General features: G+C 48.8%; 2 protein-coding genes across 3 annotated transcripts in view; one reads left to right on the top strand and one right to left on the bottom strand.

Moving 5' to 3' along the window:
• Positions 1–4136, bottom strand: part of OLFML2A (olfactomedin like 2A) — a gene marked incomplete at its 5' end in the record, with an annotated part of 7934 nt that extends 3798 nt beyond the window's left edge. The window contains one exon of the mRNA XM_082008893.1: positions 4071–4136. Coding sequence (XP_081865019.1) covers positions 4071–4136 — 66 coding nt within the window. The remainder of the gene's footprint in view (positions 1–4070) is intronic.
• Positions 4137–4906: 770 nt separating this feature from the next.
• Positions 4907–23586, top strand: part of NR6A1 (nuclear receptor subfamily 6 group A member 1) — a gene marked incomplete at its 5' end in the record, with an annotated part of 91609 nt that continues 72929 nt past the window's right edge. The window contains 2 exons of one of the 2 annotated variants that reach the window (XM_082009112.1): positions 4907–4973; positions 16023–16064. In XM_082009112.1, the coding sequence (XP_081865238.1) occupies positions 4907–4973; positions 16023–16064 (109 nt within the window). The remainder of the gene's footprint in view (positions 4974–16022; positions 16065–23586) is intronic. The other variant, XM_082009113.1, reaches the window with a different exon arrangement.

The following is a 23586-nucleotide window of genomic DNA, read 5'->3' as shown; positions in this document are numbered from 1 at the left end:
CAGCCTACAGCAAGAGTGAGCAGGGACGGCGATGAGGAGAGCCAGAAGCCCCTCCGTCCCCCCACGCCCACAGCCCCAAGCCCACACAGGCTCCGTTGTTCACGGTGACGTGCAGCCACCTCGGGGCGAGCTCGGCCCCTCCAGACTCCCGCAATGGCCCGAGGCACACATTCAAGGACTCCCTTGTTTCCACACATGGCCCTGACTCACGCTACGGAGCCCAGGGTGCTTCTCGGCCGGTTTCTGCAGATAAGGGACTGTTCTGCCCCGCCGCGCTTGGGAAGAAGGCTGCGGTGCTGCCCGCCCCGTGGGACGGGGAGCTGGGTCCCTCACCCCTGCCACTGCCTGTGCACCCGTGCGGGACGTCCGGGCTGGCGGGGAGCACGGCCGGGCCGCGCTGGGTGCCCCGTGTGCGGGGACGCGCCTGCTCCAAGCACCCGGGAGGGTGGGAGGAAGGGGAGAGGCAGCGCGGTGACCCCGGAGGGAGAGGGCTCTGCCCGCAGGGACTCTGACTCACCCTGGGAAACAGAACGGTGGCAGAGCTGGGAAATTCAGCTCCGGCTCTCCCATCCTCCCCCGGAGCACAGCGCGGCGTGGGAAAGGGCAGAGGCCCACAGGGCCGATGTCCTGCCTGCGGGCAGCACCCACGGCCGCGCAGGCGCCATCCTTCCCGCGCCCAGGCGGGCTGACGTGCTGGGGGCACCCGGGCAGCGGCTTTCCCTGGGCACTGCCTTCCCGGCAGGGACCCCCAGCTCCCCACAGCCCCACAGCCGGGGCCAGGGGCTTCCCTTCCTAAAGCAGCAGCAAAACCTCCCGCATTTTGCATTTCAAAAAGCCTCTCTCTTTCAAAGGGAAAGGAAGGTCCCGCTGGCTGGGAGGAAAACACCAGGCGGCCCAGAGGGCTGTAAACCGAACAGGATCTAATCAAGCTCTCGGCAGGGAGCAGAGGGAGCGGGACCCCCTCCCCAAACACCACCTCTCCAGGCTCTCGCACCTCCCTGGGGCCCTGACCTCCCCATGGCAATGCCGGTGCTTGTGCAAACAGGCAGGACGACTCACAGCTCGGCCGCGAGCTGCCGGCCCCTCCGCACACAGCCGGGCAGCTCCTCGGCCCCTGAGCTGGGCTGCTGTCCCTGCCACGAGCTTTGTCCCTCCATGTGCACGGCGCTGCATGAGGTCCTGGTGCGCACACACATCCCTGTGGGAACCCTGCACGAGGTCCCGGTGCGCCCCGTGGGAGACCCACGTGAGTTCCCACCCAGGGTCCCCTGATCCCACCAACACCCCGATCACCAACCACCGGTGTAGCAACCACCACCGCAGCACAGCCTGACACCCATGCCACGGGGACACGCTGCGATCCCACCCGCTGTCAGCACCTTCCGCAGGGAAGGGCTGCAGCTGCCTGTGCTGGAAGCTCGTTCCCGTGGGAGCAGGCGGCCACGGGCTGCGCGTTCCCTCCCACCGCCCTTGGCAGCGCTGGGCGGGAGGCACGGCTGGCGGGGAGGCCCTGCGCGTCCCGCTGAGGTGGGGCGCGAGCGGGCTGGAGCCGTGCACAGCAAACGCACCCGGAGCAGCCCGGTCGGGCTGTTTACCCTGCGCGGCGCACGAGGGCCCCAGCAAATGGAAGCTCCCCTGGGGCACGAAGGGACAACCTCTTCCCCAGAGACCTCCCGGTTCGAGCCGTTTCCCTCCTCCGTCCCAGCAAACGGCCGCTGGCCCGGGCAGGGCGCAGCCTCACGGGCAGCTGGCCGGGCTGGCAGGCGGCTGGGCGGGCAGCCAGCGGCCCGGCAGCCGCTTTTGTCTCGTGGCGGCTCAGCGACAGAAAAATCCACTCACCTCAGGTCGAGGTGCAAATGGGCGCTGGGGGACCGGGGGGAGACCGGCTGCCCCTTCCCGGGCGCTGCGTGCGCCTCACTGCGCAACAGCCAGGACAGCCGCCTGCCTTCATGCGAGGGAGTAACATTAAACCTCCTTCGGCCTTTTAAACGGCTTCCTTAAACAGGAACCGTATGTTCTATTTATACAGAAAAGGCTATAAACAAGGAAGTCTTAAAAAAAAAAAGCCCCCACACGATCCATTCTGTGAGGGTCATCCCGCCTCAGCGCATCGGCCGGGCGTCCACCATCATCCTGCGCCCGGCTGTGCCCCGACCCCAAAGGGCACAGCCTGCACCCCCCAGTGTGTGTGGGACGCGCTCCCCAACAGCGTGCGGGGGGGTCGGGACGCGGGGGCATGAGGCAGCTCCTGCTGAATGCGGGCACGCTGCACCAGCTGCTTGGGGACAAAATCTAGCAGCTCTCCAAGAAACCCTCCTGGGGGTTGCTGCAGCCCCGCGGGGTCTCCAGGCGGTTCTTTCCCTGAATCCCCCTGCTCGCTAACGGCCCCGGCCCAGGGTGCAGGCAGGCGGGTGCTGCCCCTCCTCCCGAGCCGGATCCCAGCTCCGCAGTGGGGCTGTGCAGACATGGGAGAGCATCCCTGCACTTTGCTGAGGGTTTCCTCACTTCCAGTTTTATGAGCTGGGTAATTTTCCCAGCACTGCCTAGTTGCTGGGACCACTTGCAAGAGCGTCCATGTGAGCTCGGAGTTTGTGCCATTATTTGGAGAAAGCGGGACCTTTGACAATGAACCTTGGCCAGCGTTCAAGCTGTCCTTTGATTGCTGCCAGAGGACTTGTCTGGGAGGAAAACACGCTGTGTTGATAAGCATGCTGCCACACTGCCTGCCTCTCGCACAGCTGCTGGAAGGCATGTCCCCGTCACGGGAGGGAAACCATGTCACCCTCCTCTTCCTCCTCCTCCCAGGCTTGGCACAACGTGTTAAACACGTTCTGCAGCACAGGGAGCTGAGGCAGAGCGGGGCTGGCAGAGCTGGGCCACGGCTGATGGTGGCCAGGCCCCGGGCACTGGCATTGCTCGGGCGTCCCGTGTTGGTCATGGGGACACGACCATACGAAATGCATGCATGGCAAATGAACGCCCACAGACAGGCTCTCATCCAAACGGCAAGAACTGAAAAAATCCCTTCAAGCACAGTGGGCAGCACCTGCATGGAGGGAGGAAGTGACGGCACTGCGTGGGTCTGTGGGCTGCGGATCCCAGTGTCCTTTGGACGGCATCACCCCCTGAAACCCTGCTGGAAGCCCTAGTGCGGGGCTGCCCTGGACACCGCTCCCAAGCCGACCATTGCCAACAACAGCTGTGTTTTCTTCTTGCACCAACCGACTCAGAAAATCTCGGCTTTTTAATGCTCTCCTGACCCTGGCACCAGCGCCCTTCCTCCCCGGGGCCGCTCCACCACCATCCCTCTGGACTGGGCCCCGATGGCCCGGCTGCGGACACCAACCCTGCCCGAGAGCAGCGGCAGGGAGGGCTGGAGCCGGGGCGCTCAGACCCATGCGAGAGCCCGGCTCCCACGCGCTGCCCCGTCCCGCGCCCGCGGTCCCCGCACCTCCGCGGGGGAAGTCTTCTCCGGGCTGTTCTTGCTGGCACGGAGACGCCAGTCGCAGAGCCCATCACCGCGGCGCCGCGGTTTGGGCACCTTCCAGCCCACCAAGCACGCTGGGGCCCGCAGCGCTGCGCCCGCCGAAACCCCCGCAGCGACGGGGGCACCGGCCGCGGCCCGGCCCTTCCCCGGGAAGGCGCAGGGGAGCTGAGCGGGGCTGCTGCGGGGGCATCGCTGCCCCAAAACCCGTCCCCGCAGGAAACCACCGTCCGCACCCGGCAGAGCGGGCAGCCCCGGCGCAGTTTGCGGCGCCGGTGCCAGCACCGGGCCCACGCCGCCCGCTCTGCCCCGCGGGCGTGCCGGGGTACTCGGGCACCCCCGCCCGGTCCTCCCTCTGCGGTGTCGGTGCGGCTGGAGGCGGCGGGGGGCCTGCGCCGCCTTGGGTCCCCTCGGAGCCCGCCCGGGCACAGCAGAGACCGCTGCCGTCGCCGGGGCCTCCGGACCGGCCCCACCGCGAGGGTGGACGGCACCCCCGCTCCCGGGCACCCGCGGCGGCACGTCGGCTGGGCGCACGGCCGGTCTCGATCGCAGCCCCGATCCCGGTGCCGGTCCGGCCGGTGCTTACCGTGGCGGCGCCGCGCACCGCGGCCAGCGCCGGGAGCAGCAGCGCCGGGAGCAGTAGCGCCCGCATGGCGAGAGCGGCGCCGAGCGCCCGCACCGAGCGCCCGCTCCGCCCGGCCCGGCCCGGCGGCGGGGAGGAGCCGCCCGCCCCCCGCCCGCCCCGCCCCGTCCCGGCGGCGGCACCGGCCCCAGGAGCGGCGCCGCGGCGGCGTGGGCGGTGCGGTCCCGCCCGGGTGGAGCTGTCCGGTGCGCGCCCCGGGGCCGCGGGGGATTTCCTGGTACCGGGGCTCGCTGCCGGCCCGGACGGGGCTGCCCGCTCCCTGCCCGGGCTGCCCGGTGCCCCTTTTCCCGGGCTGGCCGATCCCCTCCTCTGTCGAGGCGGGTGCCCCGGCGGGGCTGCTCGCTTTGCCCTTCCCCAGGCTGCCCGGTGCCCCTGCCGCGCTGGGGCGGCGCCGTTCGGCGGGCAGCGCTGCCGGCCTGGCGGCGGGTGCCCCCTGGCGCCCCGCCCGTCCCGGTGCACCGGCCCCGCTCTCAGGGCGGGCCGCGGCGCGGAGCCCACCGGGGCGGTGCTCGGCCGCGCGCCGGCCGGGGGGCGGGGCCGGGGGCGGGGCCGTCCGGGGGCGTGACGCCCCCGCGGGTACATCCGGGCGGCGCGGGAGGACTACGCTTCCCGTCGTGCCCCGCGGCAGGGCGGGGCGGCCCGGCCCGGCCCGGCCCGAGCGCGGCGCCCGCAGCGGCGGCTCTGGCTGTCAGCAGCGCCCGGAGCGGGCATGGGGCAGCGCGGCCGCCGGGGCCCCTGAGACCCGCCGCGCCCCGGCCCGGCGCGGGCCCGGCGCCGCCATGGAGCTGGAGCCGCCCGCAGAGCTCCCGGAGCCTCGCGCCGCCGCCAAGGGGCCGCCCCGCAACGGTGAGTGGAGCGCGGGGTCCGGCGGGCCCGCGGGCTCCCCTCAGGGCCGGGGGGGAGGGGGGGCGCGGGGCTTGTGGCGCGGGCCCTGCCGGGCCGGTAACGCGCTGGGGCGTGGAGCCAGCGGGACCGGGGGCTCCGCCGGCCGCCCCGCCGATAGCGCCCGCGTGTCGCGGGGCTCCCGGCGGCCGCAACTTTCCGCGGTCGCGGGGCACAACAAAGGGCCGCGCCGGCCCGCGCGTGCTGCCCGCTGCCGGTGTCCCCGCCGCTCGCGCTGCCTCTCGGTGGGACGTGCCCCTCCGCCACCTTCGCGGAGAGCGGCGGCGCTCGGCGGGGCGGGCGCGGGCTTCTCCGCTTGCAGCGGGCTCCCGCCGGCAGCGGCGGTGCCCCTGGCCGGTTTACCTCCCTTCCGGACAAAGCTTGTTTCTCCCCGTTCCCATCTCCTGCATGGCGGCCTGCGAAACGGCCGAAAGGCGACGTCCGCCCCGTGAACGGGCGAGGCGGGGCTGGCGGCGGGGCTGCTGCCACGCTCCCCGTGCCGCGGCGCTCCACGCGTGCCTTTCCGTGCCGTGCTGCCTTCGGCAGCGGCTCGCCGTGTGCTGCGGGCTCCCCCGCTGCCGTCTGGCTGCTCTGCCCCGCACGGAAGGCGCCTCCGAGCCCCCCGTGCGGCCGCCGCGGCTGGGCCGCGTGCGGCGTTTATAGGCACCATTTGGGTCGCGTTTGCACCTCCAGGATACAAGTGCTGCATCTGCACCTGAATGTCCCTGCCTATTTTTATGGTTTACAATTGCATTTTACCATCCTAAGGTACTCTTTTTCTACAAAGGAGCTGCTCAAACAAAAGAGGCTTCTTATCAGGCAACATCGCTGGCGTTGCCAGATGCGTACACGGTGCTGGCAGTTACAGAAATGGGTATTTCTGTAATTGCCCTCATATGTAACTTTGAATTCTGCCCCTTTGTGAGACTGCTAGAAACACTTAATTCCTCTCTTAATCAGATGATACTTTTCATCTGTAATGCCTTTTGAACTTTCTGACTTGATTTGGGAAGTGTCTCTTCCTTTGGTGTCCTTAATAATGCAACAGTATTAACACTTTGTCTGCGTTTACTATTTTTCCCACAGAAATGTGGCATTTTGGGGGAATCTCTTTTGATTCATCAGATTAAAGAGCTGTTTGCATGTCTGGCATAGCTATTTCATGTGATAGACGTTGTACCTGTGGCTGCGGATAGTCTTTTGAATGGATGATGTAACAACCTTGCCTTAAAAAAATGTGAAATACTGGCACGGTGTTGAGACATTGCTTGACCTTCAGTCTTTCTAAAGCTGACAACAGCCAGGGGAGGAGCAGAGAAGATTGGCTTGATACTTTGTTGGCTTATAAAACATCTGCAAATGGTAATGGGAGATGAAGAGTCTTAACAGTTCTTCTTAAAGGAAGATTCACGGGATATTTGATGCCATGATGTACAGGATCTTCACTCTTTATGGAAACAGTTAAAATTGTGTGACATATATAGAGATACGCAGGAAATTCATATATGTATCTATCTATATATCTAAGTAGGATTATATTCTTGGTGGCTATGTTAAAATCATTAATGAACTTAAGCTCTGCACGTGGCTTCTGTGTTAACCGCGAGTAAACTGCTGCGAGTTTATTGGTGTCCTCAGTGAAAGGAGCCTCAGAATAACTTTGAAATGCAGTTACGTGATTTCATTTCCGCAGTTACGGTAAATTACAGCCTCATTATTTGAGGGGGCATTTGACATTCTTAGAATATAAGATGATGGTTTTCCCTTACCAATTTGAGTACACCCCCTTCCATGTAAGAAATTTACCTTGTCATCGAGCAAATCAATGGCAATGAGTAAAGTGAATTCTTTTTTAAAGTCACTTAATTAGGGCATTCATTTTTCCTGCACAACTAGTAACTATTTCTTAACAGGGTCCTATTTAAGACCAGTTTCCCTATAGCTTCAGTTGGCATGTTTTTCCTTTGTGAATGAAACATGATGGCTTTTACACCATTTTAATTATTTTATGCTCTAACTAAAATAGTGGTAAAGCAGGTTATCTAGAATTAAGGTAGCTTTGGACACTTTGTGTGGATATGACCTTGGAAGACCGATTTATGTATCAGAAAACTACTTAAGTCGTGTGTTCCTGTAAAATTATTGGTGTGTCAGGTAGATTACTAATCTGGATGAATTTCATACCAGAGAGAAGACGAACGTTGTAAGAGCACAGAGATTGTAAGGTTTTCAAAGAAAAAAAAACCCCACTGCTTGCATCCCTTCCCTTTTCCACAGCACTCTCAAAGTTTACTGGCACACACTGACATTTTTAGTGGTTCTTTATGCTTGATTGCTTTGCATCTGATGAGATAAGCCTTTGTTTAACAAAGACTATTTCGTTGATACAGTTAGGTCTTAGTTTACTTGCTATAAACATTTCTTTGAAGATTTCGGAAGAAAACCAAATTGAGTTGTCGAATGGCAATGCTGCTGAAATCAAAATTATCTGAATAAACAATCTACAGTGTTTTGACTCAGTATTGGCTTGTTGAATGTGGATGGCTCTCTTGTAAATAATAATAGGCAATAATAAAGGATACAATTCTGAGCTTGGGTCAACGATGGGAAATAAAAGATTTGTAATTTAGGAAGAACTTAATTCCTTTGTTATGATTTGATGGTAAGATGAAAAAATACCTCTCGGTGTAAAGTTGGAGTTTGGTATTGATGGCTTCTGTAGATCATTAATCAGGAAAATGGGTTTATGCATGCCTTTTTGTACTAAAAACAGAACTAGCAATGTACATTCAGCAGATAGTGTGTGATGTGACACTGCAACAACAGGATTTTTTCCTGCTTTGCTATAAAACAGTATGAAGATAGAGACTGTATTATAGAAGATGTGGGAACTTTTCCAGCTAGGAGACTATTTCTTGGCTGTTGGGAAGCAATAGGCATCTTTCTGCCCTATCTCTGGGGAGTCATTTGTGATATTTTTTTTGTGGGGAGAATGTGCCAGTGGTTTATTAAATTACTGTTCAACTCTTACATGGTGGTAGCTTTGACCAAATGCATTTACGCTAGCATTCTCTGAGGATGAGAGCACAGTTTATCCTGTTGATAAACTGCCTATTTAAATAAAGCCTTCAGCAGTGTAATCTGGTAATTCTAATTAAGTCATTTACATAAAGAATTGGCCCAGGGTTTCATCAGATGGTTGCTGGTGAGCTGAAATGCATTCTTTCCCTCCAGCTGTATTAAACTAGCCTTTTGATCCTTTCCTTTTTTTAGCTTTTAAGCCAGTGTGGTTATCACTTTGCAGAGTTAATTGAGAAAGGGAAGTTGAGGGACAAGAGGACCCTTCTGAGGTTTAGCTTTAGCCTTAATTATTACAGTTCTCATTACCTAATTAGAAGACTTTCAGATTTTATATGTTGATAAAAACGATTCTGTACAGGTTTTGTTAGAAAGAGGACATATACCACTGATGGGCTAGCTTCAGTGAAGTTCTTTATTGGTAAATGATTACCAATAACTTATCTTGAAAGCAGTATATGTCTGGAGTGTCTTAATTCTACTCCAGTTCTTTGATAAGGAGGGTTCATTTACAAAGGGTGGACCCCATGTCCTTCAGAGAGTATACGTTACATGTCTACCTCCCATTGCCTAATCACCCCAGTTATGGGCTTGTATAGGTGGTGAAATTTAAACTTAGAAATGTCTGGTCAGTGTGAAAGATTCATTTTTTTAAGTCCTTTTTCACTTTGTGGGTGCATAGGAAAAAAACCTGATAAATTCACCAAGGCTCTAATGCCAGGCTGACTACAAACTGCTGTGATGTCCTTGTCTGGAAATACCTCTCAGCTGAAACTTGATGGAAACCTGAAATATTTTTCATGGAAATATAATCCAGAATTGTGAAGCTCTTGGGACTAAATCTCAATAATTCCTATTATGTATTGCCAAACAACATAAGTCAAGTGACACTGAATGAAGAGATTTTTGGAGGATGGGTTGGTGTTTGGCAGAACTTTCAGAGACCAGAAGTTCTCTTCAAAGTTTTTACTACAACAGCAGCAGCCATTTAATCACTTGGCTTCATGATCTGAGGGCTCCAAAACAATTCCCGCAGATAAACCCTGTGCTTCTCAGTAGTGCTGGAGTCAGCATCAACTAAGTAGAATAAACCCTAACATTTATAGGAGCACCATGCTCTTTCACAGTTTCAGAAAGAGTATACCCGCTGACGGGTTGCTTAACAGTCCAGAGACTCCACCACACTAACGTGAGCACAAGGTACACCTTTAGAAATGTATACCACCACTGCAATTCATATCTCCTGCTGGAGTGTTGGTGCTTGCCAGCCAGAATGCTCTTCTGAGCTTTAAAGTTTGTTTTTTCTTGAAAGTGCATGTGTGTGTATAAAGAGAAGGAACCCAGGCTCCCACCAGGATGGGTCTGATGGGCCTGTTGCAGCGTTTTACAAAATGGAATAAAACCAAGGAAATGTGCACTCAGGGCTGATGTGTAATAGCTTGCTACTACCAATTAGCAACAGCAGGCTAACAGTGTAGTTACTCAGTGCCTCCTGCTTTGCTCGCTGGCTTTGTGAAGCTTTTCTTTGCTCACTTCTATTTTCCTGCTTACCTGATACGTACTGTATGGGTCTGTCACCTTAACACTTGAGCTGACCTTTAGTAGTTTGCTTTGATTTACATAGCGCCTCTGCTCAGTGAACTGTCCCTATCACAGGATGATATCCATAAAAATGACACTTCCTAGTCTTGAAAAAAATCCCCAGGCCCATTGGAGACATGTGAAAAGGACACCCAGCAGGAAGAGAGGCCCACGTCTTGAAATATTCATCAATCATTTTCCTGGCACCAGGAAACCAATCAACTCTTCTAAGGGGTAGAGCGTAATCAATCACACAACGTGGGAAACGGGAATCGCTGGCCCTACCAAAAATGGTCCTTCATGTTGACAGAGGAAAAGTGTTGTGTTTGTGCTTATTCACAAGCAGTAACTTACACCCTAAGTACAAAGGACTTGGTCTTTTTTTTTTAAAGGACAATCTGTGAAGAAAACAGTTTAATTGTGTATAGGCAACCTAAGCTTGAGCTAAAGATTTTGTTTCCAGTGAAGAAGTTGAGCTATGTTTTGCTTTGATTTTTTTTTTCTTTACCTTCCTGTAGCTGATAGGTGAAGGCTTTGTCTCCCTTTCCCAAATCTCTGTGTTCTGTAAGCAGCAAGTATGGCAGCATAATATTTTTCTCTAGAGGATCAGAACTTTAAAATTTTGCATTTTCTTCATGAAACAACTTAAATCTCAAATAGCTTGTATTGCAAACGTACTGGACAGGAAATGTATGCTGGATGTTGTATTAATTTTGTCTGCTTTATGTTTTAAAAAAGTAGAAATGCAGGTTGCCCAATAAGTAAACCGTAGTTGTCAACATCTGCAGGATATTTTATTGTAGCAAGTGGATAGGGGCTATTTGAATTCTTACTTCCTAGTAAGATGCTATAAATTGGAACAAGAGCATTGCTTATGACTTACTTTCTATGGAAACCTCTGCAATACTTCTTACATAAGAAATGCCATATATTTATGTTAAGATAATTGGCAGTTAGATTGCTAGAATTCCTTCAGCAGGAAAACATTTCTTGCATGCCTCATAGGAAATAAGAGGCATTGAGCTAATGGCCCTAATGAGCTCTGGCTTAGTGTTGCTCTGATGCCTGATCTACGCGCGGCCGTGGGTGACTGCAGAGGCAGAGCGAGGCGCGGGCTCGCAGAGGTGTCTCTGGGTGCTGGTTCTGGTGCTGCTCTCTGCCTTAATGCGTGTTTAGTCGGAGGGTTTGATGTGCGCTTGGCTGCATGGTTTGAGTGCTGTACCTGTTTTCCTTTTCTCTTTCAGTAGCTACAGAAACATGAAATAAATGTTGTAACTTTAAAAAGTCTGGTGCTTCTTTACAAATATACTCTAAGTGCCGTTTTTTCCCTGGTAGTGGGAGGCCAAAAGCCTCCATGGCAAGAACCTTTTGTGTACCTGCTCCCACACAGGCTTCCTTCACCTCTGGCTGGGATTGCTGGGCTGGTGGCTGCCGCTCCCTGGGGCATGGCCGGAGGGTGGGCAGCGGGGCAGAGGCTTCTGGGGTCCACGGTGCCTGGAGCTGGAGCCCCAGCCTGCCTTTAGCGGCAGGCAGCCTACCTCAACAGCACTGCCCACGGCGCTGGGGGAGCGAGCAGCCTCCTGTGCTGTCTCAGTGGAAAATGTGAGTCTAGACTTTAGCTACTGGTGTCAAACATGAAGTGCATTTTCCTGGCATATAGCTGTCTTCTGTAAAACACCTCGGGAGTAACAGTCAATGTTCCGGTGCAGCCTGTATCTGCTGAGATGGAGCATGTCTAACCCTTATAACTTGAGAAACACTGCATCAGAAATACTCTTGACTTCTTTTTAAGTTTGTCAAATCCCAGTGTTTAATACACATCTTTAAATGACATGCTGGGGTGGTTTATTTGGCATAGCAAGTCTCAGCATGTGGACGTAGCTGGTGAGTGCCAGAGGTCACCCAGCAAGCCCTGCTACGGTTGTCTCAACTATTAAAAATGGTTCGTCTGCAATGCATGTGTGTAACAGTTAATAATGAATAAGATTGACAGCTGCTCTGAAATGCTGAGGACAAAATCCCCAAATCCCAGTTAGTAATTAAAAGCTTTGAAATGACCTTGAATCTAAAGCTGTCTTGAAGTAAATCTATGACTTTTCTACGTTGCAAAAGAGGTTAGGTACACCGGTGTACTGTGCTGTTCGGTAAAATGTTTCATGGCAGCCTTGGATGAACACTGAAGATCAGAATGCAGTTGAGGTATGAAGTGGCCATGTGGAATGGCTGCAAGTACATCTCTTTAAAAAAAGTAAAATGGGCTCTATGTAGAAATAATGAGAGACTAAAACTGCATGCCCACACCTAACTGATTGGAAATCTTATACTTTTAGAGACTTACTGTAATGGTTTACCCTACTTAATGAGAAATCCAGCTGGATATTTAATATCTATTTTTTAAAAACAAACTCCTTTTTTCATAGTCAGTGAAAGTACAGAGTTACTGTCATTCTGGAAGTGTATGAATTTAAACAGCTTCAGCTCTACTGTCAAGAGTATCATTACTGTGGGCTGTTGCTCAAAGGGCACTATTCCAGCTCTGCAGCTTTCTTATGGAGCTGATGGCATCTTTGAGGCTTTTTCTTATTTCGGTGCTAGTCTGATCTAAAATGATGTTGAAGCTCTCTTTCTTAAACTTTTTGAGCCATTGCTTTTTGGGTAGAGCCTTGATTATTAGGAATTTTGAAACTTTTTCTTTTATAAAAGTTGTTCTAGTTGTCAGTAAGGAGGATAACACCCTGTAGCACATAAAATGATAAGCTACTAAAGGGTAAGCCATGACGTATATACCTGTCTTTTTCCTGTATCTAGGAAGTTTGTATCCACTGAAGTATCCATAGTGTAAAAATGGAGGGTTTGCATGAACTAAGTTTTGGTGAAATACCTGGAGTAGAGCTGACGTAAGTGCGCTGGAAGCTCCTGCTGTAGGTGTTCCCAGCCTTGCCTTGTGCCGCGTGGCCCTCTCCAGAGCCCCAGGGCAGAGCTAGAGCCATTCTCATCTTATTCAATCCACTAAAGATCCGGTCACACTGGGATTATTTTTTTCTTTGGTGCAGTAAGATGTTTTCAAGCTTGGGCCCAGTTTGTGGTTGGGGTGGGAGTGCGGTTGGCTCCTGCTCAGATGACCAGTCTTACCCTCCACCGCCGGCCAAGCAGAACACAGCCATCTGTGAGACGTGGCAGGGATGAACAGCAGGGAGTGCCGAGGTGGGAGTGCCCTTCCAATTTGGAGTGATTAATTTCTAATTATGAGGAGGGAAAACTCAAGACTGATTTGGAGGTATGAAGATGTCAGGTGTAGATATTATTGCTCTGGCAATTGTCTCAAAGGGCATGTGGGCTGTGGTGGACTCCTGCCTCGCAGAGCCTCGCAAAGGGGGTGCGGCAGCCGTCCACCCCGCGGTGCAAGCTTGGCAAATGCTGGAGTGGAGAAAGTGAGGGGAGGCTGAACAGCTGCTGGATGCTTATCTGCCACTTTGTTCTATGGATTTTTTACTTTTTCATTAATTCAGTGGGGGTGTCTGAACTGATACTCTGCCATTTGACTGCAGCAACTTGTTCAGTTCCTTATTTAAAGCTGACAATACTGTCAAGAAACAAAGTATGACTATGTTCTTGAGGGGGTGTGTATAGTAGTTAATTGCCATGCCTGTGTCTTGTCCTGCCTTGGCTGGCTGGTCTGAAGCCTGAGACTGACCCATGGGTCATGGCCCGGTGTAATGCTGTGGCCTTGTGACGGGACCAGTCCTAATGGTAGCACTGGGTGATGCCTTCTCAAGGACTGCCATGCTGCACGGTTGCTGCAGCATCCACCTGCACAGCAACGGGAATAGAAGCCCTATCATAGGGATTAAGACTTAAGCTACAACTTTAAAAGCATGTTAATATTTGTTGTGACTGTAATCAGCTGAAGTGCACTCTCCCTGCATGGAGAAGCTTTGCAGATGAGCATACTACAGGTCTAGTAGCTGGAAGGCTCATGTGGATCCTCAGCAGGTACAACAAAGTACTGAATCTCTTTCCTCACCCACACACGAGACTAACATCAGCCTGAATTGCCCCTCAAATGAAATGTTGCCTGACTTCTTCTAATTTGATTCACTGCCCATTGAAATCACTGGCTTTCTGTAGTGCTTGTTTTGTGCTTTAGTATGTTGAGGCTTTCAGGAGAGAGTGCAGGGTCCTTATCCCAAGCAGTAGCTCCTCGGCTTCAGCAATGATTTAAATGGCTCACTGACGAAGTGTCTACACTCCAGCTTTAGGCCTGGCTGTGGCCTTGTGTTGTGAGCGCATGCTCCCGTTTGCTGTTGGGTAGCAGCTGATGGGTGGCTGCCGTGGATACGTGGCCTCGGGGGCTTTGGGTGTCCGGGTAGACCTGGGGGAGATGCTGAAGAGCAGTGCAGGCTCTCCAGGGAGGGGTGGGCAGAGGCTGCGGCCGGGGGATGGCAGTCTGCTGGTGAGCAGGGTCTTACTTTCCTACAGTGGATGGTGAGCAAGTTGCGTGCATGTACAGAGGAGGAGATACTGGTACACATAATTGTCTCCCACTGTAGTGATGGCTGGCGATATATACTGAGGAGCTAGTTCCTTTAAGCTGTGGGTTTGTTGCTGCATAAAAAAATTGAACGGTAAATCATTACTACTGAATGTTTACCCTGGTTTTGAAAAAAAAGTATAAAATGCTGATCTTTAAACATTTTTGTTTGCTCACCTAGTAGATTACTCAGCTTCAAAAGGAAGAATATACATGGATTTCCTTTAATGATGTATGTAAGAATTATTTTAGAATTCTAAAACTTGTAATCATATGCCTTAAAACTTGAGGTTAAAAAAAGCATAATTGTACACTGCCTTTTCATGGAAACCAGCAAAACATGAACTCCTGTATTATTTTTATGAAGTTAGATTAAATGAGACTTAAAGTTTCAGATTGTTCTTCAGAGCAATTGTGTGTACTAAATTCACTCCAAAATTATTTTCCCATTGAGAAGAATGGGAGCTTTGTTTAAAAATGCAGGTGTTTTTCCAGCATTTAAGGTAACTTCCTAGTACAAGTAGAGACAAATACCCACAAATATCCAAATGTTAGGAATGATGATCCTGTCCTGAAGAGTATTTTATAGCTGTCAAACACTCTGATGTGCTTTTTAAGATGCTTAGATGTGTGTTACCACAATTAGACATGTGGCATCCTTCAAAATGAGATTATAACAGTAGGCAGATGTGGCTGGAATGAGCCCCAAAGAGAAAGCGAAGTGTCTCTGGAATTGCAAGCATCAGGAGCTAATACGGTTTGCAAACATGGTAGACAGTAGGCAGAGAGGTAGATGGGGAAGAGAATCAAATTTTCTTGATTCTTGCCTGTATGTAATCCACATCCCTGGGAGACCAAATGCTTAATGTAGGATTTTCACTCCAACAAACCCCAAAGTACTGGTATTAGTAGGGCTGAAAGGAAGTAGTCATGAGACTGGAAGGCTGTAGATCACTGAGCAAGATGCTTGAATCAATATAGGAAGAAAAACACTTTTAACAGAGCATAAAACTCTTATTCCATAGCAGGCATTATAGTCATGGCAAGCTGTAGCTGCTGCCTGGTCCAGGTAACTAAAGTTCTGGTGTACCAGCCACTTTTTGTATCTGTTTTCAGAGAGAAGTTTGGGGTGTGTGCTGGTTCGACTGAGCGGAGCTCAGATGAGCTGCAGTGTGAGGTGCTGTCACATATCTGCCACAAAGCAGAGTGCCTGCTCCGGCTGCAGCATCGCCCCAGCCTGGGAGCGCCTGCCCTGGTCACTGGGCACCCACGGGCATGGGAACTCTGGGTTGATCCCTCTGCCTATGAAGGATGGGTCATTTATTGCAGCATGAGCCACAAAACACTTCTGGGTGGCCTGTAGGAAATCAAGACCTGGCAAAAATGTAAGAGCAACAACCGCAGCTATACCCACACTGACAAATTAAATGTTCAGCTCGTTCATTGATTTGGTCCTCATATGATGTGCAGCCAGAGCTACAGCTCTGGTGATTGATTTATGGGAGACAGAGTATATTGGATTTCTAAAACATGTAATTTCCATGTGCTGAACCATAAGACTTGTAGGTTTAAATACAGGATGCAAACAGTAACTCTTATATGATAGTGAGCATATTTGCTGCAATCCAACCATCCTGATAATTGAGCATTATAGGAATGTACTGTACGTAGGCAGTTGTAAAGCTTTTCCCTCTAATGCTGTTTTAACGGTGATTACAAATGCAGTGGTTGATTTTGGTGATTCAGTCTTTCTGTGTACATGTGCTAACAATGAGGAAACTTGTTTCAATGTGTAGTGCTTACACCTATTTTTCACATTCTAGGATTCTGTGGAGTTCCTCCCACAGAGCACAATTCATCCACTAGTAAGTACTAGTTAGCCTTCTCATTTCCAGGCTAGTGCAGTCCCACTAGGCATTGTCTGTGCAGCTGAAGTCCATTAGTTAGAAGCTGTGATATTATCTCCACTAATTAAAATGTGAAGATAAATGCTGTTAAATTCATTAACCTCCAGGTTAGGGGAGAAAAGCTGTTTTCAGACTCATCACATGTCTGTGCTTCTCCAGCATCCCAGTTTGTCAGTGCCATTCATGCACTAGCTGATGAGTTAAAAGGGCATGTTACCTGCTTTGTGATAAAAAGGTCTACTTTAGTGTTTCTAGCTTGATGTACTGGTTGGCATCTGGAACCACTCACCTCTGGGAACACTGGCCAATTTGCAACATTTCTTGAATATTCTGTATGTCATAATGTGCTGCTATTTATCAGTAGGTGAGTATTAATATGGGTTTATGTTAGCTCAAAATCAGAGGCATCTCTACTCTTGTATAACACCAGTTAATTCTATTTTTAACATAGGTAATTCTAGTGGACTGAATAGATGGGTTTTGCTATAGTAGTATGCCTTGTGTTGGCCAAGACTTTATCAGTGATCAAAAAGTAAATAAAGAATTTCCACAGATTTACCAAACAATTATGAAATTGATCTTTCAATATTGGAGTAGTCTGGGCTGCCTGGTAGGCAATATCCTATTCAACCAAAATGTGCTACAGGTATAGAAGGTGCAAAATTTCATGTCTATGCGCAAAGACAGCATGCCTGTGGAATGGGGCATTGCATGCTGAGAAGAGTTGGCTGTGAAATGGATAAGAGGTATTTATGAGTAAGTGCCTGTTGTTGCAATGCAGTAGCAAAAAGCACTAATGTGGTTCCTTGGAAACTGAAAGTAGGTCTCTTCTGTTGACTGCCTATCCAATACTGACAGTGCTGCATTGGAATGCTGATATTTTAATGCTGCACAAAACCCTGATGCTGGGCTCTTAATATTGGGAATTGATCAGAAAGATTGAGGCAGCCTGATAGACTTGGCTTATTCAGCTTATCAAAAAGATTGAGAGTAATTACATTGCTGAATTACAGCTGCAGAGAGAATAGCTTGGATAGTAAGTGGTTCCTAAAGAGAAGACAGACCCAATATAGCTTCAGTTTACAGTTTGTTTATGAATTCAAATTAGAAATACAATTTCAACTGAATATAATTTTTACTACTGGTTATTGCTTCATTTTGTAGGCTTTTTTGTCCTCAAGTCAGGATAGAGTCTCATTTAGAGACAGATGAGCTTTGTGAATAAGGGAAATACTGAAATCCTTGCTTGTCTGTGATAATTGAATGTGAACATACACTGCTGTACTGATGATCTGCCTCAGTGCTTAAAAGCCTGGCTTCAGAAATTGTTTAGTATTTCAGAACATGTAATTTTGGTTCTGAATGAAACACTTTGAAAGTGAAAGGAAATGTTGCAAAATGTTGTAAAACATTTCAGTATTGATCTGTGGAGAAAGATTAACATGAATCTCAATTTACAGGCAGAGAAATTAGATGATTTAGTAAGACACATTTAGGCTTGTTTGTTGTAGTTTTTGTCCCCTTTAAATGAATACCCAGTGCACCTCGTGGAGCTCTTCTGATGGCTTGCACTAAGCGATTGAATGTCACTTTTCATTTAGGACATGCCTGGAAGCTTGCTGCATCATTATTTTTCTAAAAAGCTTTGCTTCCTGACTTATGTGACAGATTTTGCTGTTCTGTAGCCTAGAAATCTGAAATAAAGATACAAAATTTCTATGAACCCCTTTAAGAGGAGCAAGTTGGCTGTTGCAGTTGGCTGAGAACAGCCCTAATGAACCTTGTGTTACCAAGTGGTGGCTTTGAGAGCACTTCCATCTGCACCACCCTGTTTTACGGAAGAGCCTAGTAAGTCTCCTGGTGAAGCAGTAGCGGTCAGCTCTCAAGAAGGGCACTGTGCTCTGTTTCAGAAAATGCAGGCGGCTTCTGGAAATCTAGTCTGGAAGGGGTGTAGTAAAGCTGATACCACAGCGACGTGCATCTCCTTTCTACTTTAATTTTTGTGTCTCGGGAGGCATTTCAGGAATCCTGTGACTTTCAATGGCATCAATAAATCAGATACCATGCCAACAGAATTTTACTGGAATGTAAACAGACATTTAAAGTAACAATGTCTGTTAGTGTTTATTGAGGAATACGGTGCAGGTATAGCTCTAAGTATGTGGAACATTAAACTGCTGTGAACGTTTCCTTTCAGTTATGTTGGTAAGCAGGAGCTGTGATTGTTTTCCATATTAATGAAATAATTCAAAATATTTATCATGACATGACCTTACTTTCCACTCTTTCCAAACAGCCTGTGTTTTCAGTGTTGAGGTGAGACTAGAAGCTCTACCCAATGTAGGGGAAAGGGGAGGAATGTCTCTGTATAGTAAAATTTAGCTGATAAGGGATAATGAATCACCTTTAACTCAGCTCTGCTGAGTAGTTGCTGATCTGGGGAACCGCAGGCTGGTTGGCCTCATCTCAGTACCTGGGAAGAATACAGAGGAAATCTTCCTGAAAGAAGTTTCCAGGTGCCTGAAGGGGACAGGAAGGTCATTGAGAACATTCCCTATGGGTTTGCCAAGGGGACATCATGCCTGACCAACCTTACTCCTTCTGCAAGGAAATGCTGAATCCCTGAATGAGAGCACAATTTTGTCATTAACCTTAAGCAAGGCTTTTGGTGCAGTCTCCCATGTCATCCTTGTAGCCCAGTTTGGCTACAAGGCAAATGTGGGTGAAAAACTAACTGCTATCTGGTTCAAAGGGTAGCAGTCAAGAGTTCAGGGACTAACCAGTGGCCAGTTACTCAGTGGTTGTCCTTGGGAGTCAATACTGGGGCCAATACTATTTAGCAATTTCATCTACCATCTGGATGATGGGATTGAGTACACTTATCAGACTTGCAGATGACACCAGATTGATAATTTGGAGGCCACAGCTGCTATGCAGAAGGACCCCAGTAACCTGGAGGAAAGGGCTGATTGAAACCTCAAAGTTAAACAGACAAATGTCAAGCCCTGCATCTGGAATGTAATAACCCCATGCAACAGTACAGGCCGGGGAGCAGCTGTGTAGAAAGGACCTGGGCTCCTGGTGAACCTCATGAATGTGAGTCAGTAGGGTATGCTTGTGGTGATGACAGCTTATTGCATGCTGGCTGGTGCATAGCCAGCAGGTTGAGGGAGCTGCTTAGTCCCCTCTGGGACATGGCAGTCACATCTGGAATACTCTGTGCAGTTATGGGCCTCCCAGCAGAAGACAGGTTCAACAGAACTAAGCCCACTGGAGGGCTCCTGAGATGATTGGGGGCTGGAAGGCATTACAAATGTGGACAGCTGAGCAAATTGCATTTGTTTAGCTTGGAGAAGAGGAGGCTAAGTGGGGATTAACTGGCAGCCTTCCAGGCTTTTAGAAGGGCTATAGCAAAAAATGGAGCCAGACTCCTGAAAGGTAAGTGGCAAAAGGCAAATGCAATGGTCACGAGTTGCAACAAAGGAAATTCCTACTTGACATTTTGGGGAGGGGGATAAAAACTTAGTGGAAGTGATGCAGCACTGGAACAGGTGTCCAGAGAGGCCATGGAGTTTCCATCCTTGGAGACTTTCAAAGCTGGAGTGAACTGACCAAGCTGATTCAACCTTGAAGCTAGGTCTGCTTCCAGTGCAAAGTTCAACTAGATGAGCTCCAGAGATGTGTTCCAACCTGAACTATTAAATGGTAATAGAAGTAGAATTCTACTGAGATCTTAAGGATGGTGTACTATCTCTTACCTGGAAATTCTGATGCTTCAGTTTCAACTTTGGGAGGGAGAAGTTTATAATTCTATGTTACATTATCTGCATTTTTTCCAAGGTCAGAATTTCTGTTTTTAGCATGTGTATTTTGGAAAGTCTTTACTAAAATGTTACCTAATATACTGAGATCTTAGTATGCAAATGTCCTTCTGTTTGCAACTCCACAAGCTGCATTTTTACCAAACAGATCCATGTGTCATTGATCTTCAGCAGGCTAGCAGCTGGTCAGAGGCAGTAGAAGATGATGCAACTCAATGAAGCAGCACATTCTGCTTGTTCCAATCTTGGGTATCCCTGCATTTGTTCAGGGTACCATGTGTCACCTACTACACTCTCCTGTATGTAAGATGACAACCTTTGGGGAGGGGTTACCAAAACTCATGCACTGGTATCTTCAAAGTCCAATGCTATGTCACAGGTTCAGGCTAAGTTCATTTCTAGGAGTAGCCCTCCTGCCATTAGCATAAACAGGGACAAGGGTAGCCAAAGGTCAAGGGAAGTTCAAAATAGCATAACCTCTTCTTGCTAGTGTTCCTAAACGTACCTAATGCTGCAAAGTTCTCCAAGCTCTCCTCACTGTCGTGTTTACAGTTGTAAAAGTCAAAGAACAAGGCCTGGCTTGATACAAGGGAAGTTAGAAATCGAGTGACTGAGAATAGGTAGCATTGTTGCTTAAAACAGGAGAAAAACAGGAGAAATAATTGATTTATGTTATGGTGGCCAATTAGGCTGTAAAGTGAGAAACTCTTAAAGAAACCCTGTGGCTTCAAGGCAGCTTTTAGCTCTGATTTCTGCTTGGCAAACAGGGGTACCCCAATAAAGGTCATCAGCTCCATGAACTAAATTATTAATTCCTTTTGTGCCACTCCGGGCTTGTAAACAGCATATAATACAAGAAAACAATTGGCACTGTTCACTTACTGGGCAGAGGAGAGGTCAGAGGGTAAATAGTTGTATTGGCAGCAGCTGTTCTTCATAGCTGAGCAGACTTCTGTCCTTTTCATCTTTTAGAGCAACCTGGTTTCTGAAATCTTAGCTGATTGTTAATCCATATCTCCTCTCTTAGCTGAATTGTTTTTAGGAGTTTAATGTGTCGCATATAATTATGAAGACAAAAACGGCTGTATGAGAGGGCAAGGGGCATAGGTAAGAGAACAAAACTAGCACTGCCATGTTTCATAAAGAGCTGTTTGAGGTTTTTAATATTCATTTGCATGGATGAGAGAAATTTTTAAATTCCCCTATTGAAGGCAAGTTGTAGGATAAGAACTTGCACTTTTATATGCTTTATTAAAAAAAATTAAAGTAGATTTTGAGAAGAATAGGTTATAAATACCCCTCTGCCAGTAGCACAGTAACAGAAATGTTGAGGTGTTACTACTCTTCTGATATCGTAGATTTGCCATGTTCCACGTTCGGATGGTCTGCGGGCTCTTGGCCAGATGCTGGATATGGCATCGCTTCGTTTACAGCAGCACTTGACAGGACATTGAGGCAATTCTGGTAACTTCAAATTTGAACAGCCAGACAGCTGTGACTACGGTGTTAGCCTTGGTGAACATTTTAGAAATGGTAATTAAAATATGTAATTTCAAGCATGAACTGAAATTATCCTTTCCAAGTATAGCTAGGAAAAACTGTTATGCTTTTGTTGCTTATAGCCTGTAACATGGTGTTACAGTGAACAATCTGAAACTAGGGGACTTGAAAAATTTCCACTGTCGCGCTCTAAATGCTTACCACTCAGCAGTTTCTCTTCAGAAGGCACATGCGTTATTCGGTTGCTTTTTGAATGATACTTGATAAACTATTCCAGATGTTTGCAGGTGTAGCTTACTACTCTAAGTGCCTGTTACTCACACAATGTATTCTCAAGTGGTACGGACTGCTGCTGGCCACTTGGAGCCTGCTCCTTGCCATCTGGCTGACTTGTTGGGCAGTTGACCTCTTTCTGCCGGAGAGCAGCAGGTAACCTTTAAATGACCATCTGCCAATATGTTACTTCAACCTTTCTGAAAGCAGAGTTGTGCTCAATACCGGTATTTACGTGGGTTAAATCGTACTACTCGCAGAAGAGTAAAAGTAACTTTAATACTGCACGCACTTTTTGGGTTGTTTTGGCTATACGTGAAAGCCTATGTAGCTTTAAATAGGAAAAAATACAAAACTCTTTCCAGGTATCTGGAATTGCTGTATGGCATATGAAGAATCTTTTTTGCTTATAAAATGTCTACTTTATGACCTGCTAGCTCTTTCAGAGTGTTAGCAATTCCCACATTAGGGTGCCTATAGTATTAAGGTGGAAAATAGGAAGATGCAGGATTTTTTTCTTTAAGCATACCTGTAAAGTGTACTCCAGAGTGTGACTGTTGGATATGCTGCAGTCCAGCATGTTGCACGCAGCTTTCTAAACATCTGTGCAAGGAAGAGCCAAGTGACATTACAAATGAATGTTTAGATGCTCTAGGCAGTAAATGTTTTGATAATTTAATGGAGAATAGGACAGGAATAACCCAGGGCATTTCTGAATAAATCTGCCATTGTGTTTGTCGCCGTTCTTGACTGCGACTGGCATTTAGCATGTTAAACTAAAGCTGCTAGCTTTGTGCAGCAACACCGAGCAGGCTCCCAAGCAGAGTGCTTGCTAGGTGTGGCAGGAAAGCATGGCAGGAGGATTAAGTTAGCATAAGCGTGGTGCTGTCTGCTCTTCACATTCTATAAAAATGGTCTGTTAAAGTGTTTACATTTGTTTGTGGTTTGCCTAATTACAGCAGAACTTTGCACTCTTCAGTGTAAACAGTGGTCTTCAGGGAACTGCCTGCTGCTGAATAAATGGGAATTGTAAGAATGTGAAACGCAGGATTTGGACTGACAGCAAACCCTGGCTGTGGGCTGGAGTTATGCTTCTGGGACTCTTCTGTGGTTAGGAATGTAAACATGTAGTATGCATTTATTGGGTCTTAAAGCTAAATGAGAATTATATAAAATATAATTATGTGGTATCTATTAACATCAAAATGATGGAGACTGATTTGTTTTGACTTGGGCATTTGTGGTGATGCAGTAAGAGTGAATGTGTGTTTTTTGAGAGAGCTCAACCCCCAAAGAATGTACTCTTTGTTTTACCTAATCATAGGTTAAAACTTAACCCTGTTACTAGAGGATGGCTCTTTCCTGGTTTGGGTCCTGGAAAGGTAGACCCTTCCCAAAACACAGAGGGCATCTGGCATTTGGTTCTGATCACGTTCTAACTTTGGGGTTTTTCATTGGCAAAACACAGGAAGGTGCTTCTGTTTCTTCTTTCAACTGTTAGAAAATAAGCTTTTGGAGTGTCTGTATTTAAAGACGCTTGTTTCTGATACTGCTTCAGATAAAATTCTAGAATTTTGAATGCCTTTGGAAGAGGACCTCTCTTCCTATCGGGAATCTTTTGAAGGTGCACTGGACATACATGGGAGATCATGTCCTTTCATTCCACAGTAATGGTCCACTTATGAGTTGATATCCTGTATACAGTTTAAAGCTGGTATAGTTCAGAATTTCTTTGTGCTGGATATTGTTCTAAATTGATACACTCAAACCATCACAAGTTAGATTAGCAGTATGACTGCTCGGAAAAGTGGATCTGCAGATAATGTGTATGAGAAATACCCTAGAAAGGGGAAGGACAACATTGGTCACCTGAGGAAGCTGCTTTG

Source organism: Phaethon aethereus (genome assembly GCF_964289735.1).
Source record: "Phaethon aethereus genome assembly, chromosome: 20".
In the NCBI taxonomy this organism is placed as follows: domain Eukaryota; kingdom Metazoa; phylum Chordata; class Aves; order Phaethontiformes; family Phaethontidae; genus Phaethon; species Phaethon aethereus.
Note: the sequence above shows the minus strand (reverse complement) of the source record. Positions and strands in the feature narration are given on the sequence as shown.